The sequence below is a fragment of the Palaemon carinicauda genome, chromosome 13 (genome assembly GCF_036898095.1).
Source record: "Palaemon carinicauda isolate YSFRI2023 chromosome 13, ASM3689809v2, whole genome shotgun sequence".
In the NCBI taxonomy this organism is placed as follows: Eukaryota; Metazoa; Arthropoda; class Malacostraca; order Decapoda; family Palaemonidae; genus Palaemon; species Palaemon carinicauda.
The window spans coordinates 21,747,040-21,752,686 of NC_090737.1; the positions used below are offsets into that span (position 1 = coordinate 21,747,040).

At 35.6% G+C, this 5,647-nt stretch overlaps 1 protein-coding gene across 1 annotated transcript in view; it reads right to left on the reverse strand.

The window, feature by feature from the left end:
- Positions 1 to 5,647, reverse strand: part of LOC137651462 (T-box transcription factor TBX3-like) — a gene marked incomplete at its 3' end in the record, with an annotated part of 396,907 nt that overhangs the window by 355,028 nt on the left and 36,232 nt on the right. Inside the window, exon 2 of the mRNA XM_068384687.1 lies at positions 414 to 527. Coding sequence (XP_068240788.1) covers positions 414 to 527 — 114 coding nt within the window. The remainder of the gene's footprint in view (positions 1 to 413; positions 528 to 5,647) is intronic.

Genomic DNA, 5,647 nt, shown 5'->3' on the forward strand with positions numbered 1-5,647 from the left:
GTTTTGGTGGTGGTGTTTGGGTGGTGAGATCAGTGATGCTCGCAGACACGGAGATGATGATCAGTTCAAACAGTCGCCAGCCCAAATCAAAAGGAGAAATCAATAACAGCATCAACGGAAAATGTGAACGAAGCGCTGCTAAGAAATGTGGAAAATAATCGGAAAAAAAATAAAAAGATAAAAAGCAGTAGATGCCACACCAGGTTAATAAAGAAAGGGGGCGAAACGTAAGAAAGAGAAAGATTGAGAGAATGGAAGAATTTTGAGTTAGGAGACAAACCAGGTGATCTAGAGAGAAGAAAGAAGAAAAGAAAATCATAAACAACAACGAAGACACGGAGAGTTTTTTTTCTGATTTGGTTTTTGTTATTGTGTCGCTGAAAATTAAGAAGACACCTTTTGGGAGGCAATACCTGTTATGGAACTTATATCTACAGTCGTCTGCCGCTACGATGTCTAGAAGTAGGATGTACTTGGCTTTGGGATCAAGCCCTGACACTCTAAACTTCATCTGTGGAAACATTTGCCTGGAAAAAATAACAAATTTATCATTATCATGGACATACAATGGCGAGAGAGAGAGAGAGAGAGAGAAAGAGAGAGAGAGAGAGAGAGAGAGAGAGAGAGAGAGAGAGATTGCTATCATTAAAACAGCCATAGAAGAGAGAGAGAGAGAGAGAGAGAGAGAGAGAGAGAATTGCTATCATTAAAACAGCCATAGAAGAGAGAGAGAGAGAGAGAGAGAGAGAGAGAGAGAGAGAGCATAACTTTATTTTTGACTGGAAAAATGAAAACGATGCATCGAGGAAAGTTGAGTAAACAATGAGAGAGAGAGAGAGAGAGAGAGAGAGAGAGAGAGAGATCTAAGAACGAGGATGTCATTCCTTATCCAAAAATGACAAAATGTGATATACGTCACCATTGTATTCAAAACAACATTAGTTAAAATCAGAAATTAACTCTAAAAACGAAAAAAGACATTGAACAGGTGACGCAAATCAAATTTTTTCTCACTTTCTACAAACTACAGTACATTAACTATCTACAAAAGCAAACAAAACACACGAAACAAACTTACTGAACTTACTTTTACCAAAAGGTTAATTCTGACGATGAAAGTCAAAATTATTATATTTTTTTTTTGGGGGGGGGGGCTATTGAATCTATTTACTATATATCTATGAAAACCAGTTGCTAGTTTACTAATTTTATGATTATAAAAATAAAACTTACTTCAATTTCTTTTATCAGAGATTCTATCTCATGGATTTCACTTGTAGACCAAAATTTCATTATCATCTACTTAATGTCCTAACTTTTCCCAATTCGAAAAAATGCTCACTCAGGCGAACGTCTAGTAGCCTACAATATTATAATACATTTTACAAAGGGAAAGCAAGATACCTTACCGTATGTGTCAACCTTAATTGCAATGATCAGCTATTACGGTAAACTTTCGATTCATTGACGTAACAAATATATTCTCATTCTTTACTTACATTAACACAATTTGAACACCTAAAACTTTTCTAATTATTGTACTTGGCATTTTATAAATATGTCGTACATAATGAGTTCATTCTTAAAATCAAAACTAAAAACTATTGCTGATCGATTTAAACTTTTTCATCTGGTATGTTTACTTTTCTACACTGATCATAAAGTATTCTACTCCGAAGTTCTTAGTAAAAAAAAAAAAATAATAATAATCTAACCATGCTGTATTACAATATTTCATCCCAGCCTCCCTACTTAACAAGACCTTAGAAGACCAAAATATCTTTCCTATATCTATAAGTCTTACTAATCTATCTTTTTATCACCGCCACGGACTCTTGCTTAGAAAAGTCGACGAAAAAAATCTAACCGTGCTGTATTACAATTCTCTATCCCAACTTACCTACATAACAAGACCTTGGAAGGTTAAAAAGTCTTTCCTCTATCTATAAGTCTTACCAATCTACCTTTCTATCATCACCACGGACTCTTGCTTAGAAAAATCGACGATAAAAATCTAACCGTGCTGTATTACAATACTTTATCCCAACTTCCCTACTTAAAAAGACCTTGGAAGGTCAAAAGTCTTTCCTCTATGAGTTTTACCAATCTATCTTTTTATCACCGCCACGGACTCTTGCTTAGAAAAGTCGACGAAAAAAATCTAACCGTGCTGTATTACAATACTTCATCCCAACTTCCCTGTATAACAAAGACTTTCCTCTATCTATGAGTCTTACCAATCTATCTTTTTATCACCGCCACGGACTCTCGCTTAGAAAAATCGACGATAAATTGACGCCTTTGGCCAGCCCTCCATCTGCGACCCAGTCAAGACACAATCCAGTTCGGTCTTATGTAAATTCTGTCGTTCATTCAACGCGTTTTATCGGCCGAGCATCTAAGCCGAGATACGGCAAACCCCTTTTTTCTTTTTTAAAGTCTTCCTTTACATCTTTTGTCTCGGAATCGGCGTAAATCAAAATTCTTTCTTTTTCTTCGCCCGCGAGCCACGTCCGCTATCTATCTCCCATGGCCAAGTTATGGTTCGCTCTATTCAAAGGTAAAACACGATCTATTGGAAAGCTCCTATTTTACTATTTTCCTTTCTTCTTTATCTCTCCCGAGGTCTTTTATCTTATTATTTAAAATGCCCAACAGCTCACTTTGACGAGATAAGTCCTCAGGATTTTCTTTTTTTTATCTTGTCAAGAAGAAGAGATCGCCTCTCCACACCTATAATTATTAACGTTTAAAAATGATGCCATATCCAACTGATCTACCCAAATACGCCTTCTATCTCTTTTTATTATTTACTATTATTCATCAAATGAATCATGTCCAACTATCAATGGCCAGACTGCTTTGCAATGAATCCTAAGCCTTTAAAGTTACAGATCAATTCTATTTTGGCCGTACCATTATTTTGACCATACGCTGATTGGCTAATCTAAGAGAACTAAATCAACCAAAGAATAATAAAAAAAAAAAAATATGGCTTTAGTTAGAGCTAGATTAAGACATATTCAGGGTACTTAGTTTGATTTTAGAAAAGATTCCCGAAATCACACAAAATAAACTAGACATTTAAACTGATGCGTCTCACTCAAGAAATTTTCAAAATCTTAAAATAGTTTAATCATCTTTTCTATGCTTTCATTAAGCATACTACAGGACGGATGAAAAGGGACGAAAAGCGACCTCTAATAACCACCCTCATCCACTTTTCCCCCCCTCCCCCAAAGAAAAAAACTTTCCTTAAACCCCCTCCCCCCTCCCTCATAAATCATCCCCCCTTCCCCTTCCCCAAGAACCAAGGAATCACCTCCATTGAAACGAAGGTTTCTTTACGTTCATCGTCGGTATTATAATTACACGTTTCTCTTCGGGAAAAAAAAAAGAAGAAAAATAGAAGAGTATATTCTCCTCCCTTGACGACCGTAAGGGCTATTGGCCTGTTACTCTTGTCTCGCCAAGCCCCGCCCACCGAACACTCTGAAAAATTGTTCTTGTCCTTTCCTAATTAAATCGGCAAAACAAACATGGAGCCAAATAGGTGCGCCTAATAGCTCGGCTTATCTGGTAGACCATCGATGGGTTTCGGTGATGAGGCGGGGTAGTGCTGAAAAACTGTTTGTTTAGTTTTTATTTACGTCTCATACTCACGGTGAATATTTATCAGTTGACGTGCGTGTTGGAACAACAGTCTCTACGCGCGCGCCCTGTATGAGAATGAGCCTTTATCATATAGACGGGGTTTCGGTCTTGATACGGCGAATGTCTTTATGTATGGGAGATATGCGCACACATGAGTATATGTGTGTGTGTGTTTGTATGGTCTACATACATACATGTATACGCAAATAAACATTATATATATATATATATATATATATATATATATATATATATATATATATATATTATATATTTCCGGTCACACCAAGTCTTCCCTTCCCATAGGGTAGGGGGGGGGAGAGAGAATAAGTCATATCGTGTTGAGAGGGGTTTGTGTTTGCGTGTGTATACACACACTCACTCACATATATATATTTATATATGTGTGTATTTATTTATTTATTTATATATATATATATATATATATATATATATATATATATATATATATATATATATACTGTATTTTCAAATTACCCGCATATATTGCAATAGCCCCAAACAAACCCATCCTTTAAAAATTCTAGTAGAATAAAATAAAATAAAAGCCAAACTTAAGAGTCAACAAAACGGACGACTTAAAACCCTTACCCAAAGTCACTGAAAAGAGATGGCAGGAGAAAGACAAAGAACATAACACTACCGACCGATATAGCGCAAGACCTCATCACAATACATACATTCACAACCCATCTCTCTCTCTCTCTCTCTCTCTCTCTCTCTCTCTCTCTCACTCTCCTGAACTATTAGTGACGCGATAAAATCAAAAAGAGCTTTCGAAGAGATAAGGAAACGTGAATGCTGGTGATCCTCTCCGTCCCCTTATTACTTGTTGGATGTAACAATTATTCACAGCGATGGAAACGAGACAGCATCCTATCTTAAACATTTATTTCTTCGGTTGGAGAACTCTAAGTCATGCTAAATCTTAACTAAAATATATATGTGCATCTACTAACACACACGCATGTGCATATATATATATATAAATATATATATATATATATATATATATATATATATATATTATATATATAAAGGAGTTTTCTCAGTGTACAGTATATAATATGCTGTATATGCATATGATCATTATCTATAGTGACCACTGTCTACACACACACACACACTATATATATATATATATATATATATATATATATATATATATATATATATATATAAAATATATTATATATAATCTGTGAGTGGGTGTGTGTGTGTGTGTGTGTTTCGTATACATTCATAAGTGCGGATAACAATTAAATCTCCAAAGAAAATGCCTACTGAATTACTATACAGTAGTGCTTCCTTTCTCGTCTTGGAAACAACCCATCTGTCATTTTTCAATTAAAAGAAAATTCCCCTCCTCTCTCTCTCTCTCTCTCTCTCTCTCTCTCTCTCTGGGTGGAGTAGGCCAAAGTTAACAAATCAATTATGGTTACCGATTCATCCTTAGGCGATTGATGGGTCGATCCACTTTGCCGATGGAAAGTGAGATGGATAAGGAGTGGGAAGGGAAGGGAGGAGACCAAAGACCCCCCTGCTATACCCCCCTTTTCCTCCTCCCCCCAAAGCAAAGGAAGAACTGATTTGTGGGCTTTAAGCATATACGGACAAAGGAGGCAGCATCAGCAGAGCAGAACTCGATAGCATTTCCAGTTAATTTGGGAAGGAACCCGGAGTTGTCCGACTGTTAATTTGGACGTTCGGGTGCTGTATAAGTAGCGGTATTGTATAATACAAGTAATTGTATAATATATATTATAAAAATTCTTCAAGAAGCTGTATTGCATAATACAAGGAAGCGATTACATAATATATATTACAAACAATCTTTAAGTAGCTGTTTTTTATAGTACAAGGGAGTAATTGCATAATACAAGGAAGTATTTGTATAATATATATTATGTAAAATCTTTAGGTAGCTGTATTGTATAATACAAGGAAGTAATTGTATAATATATTTTATAAA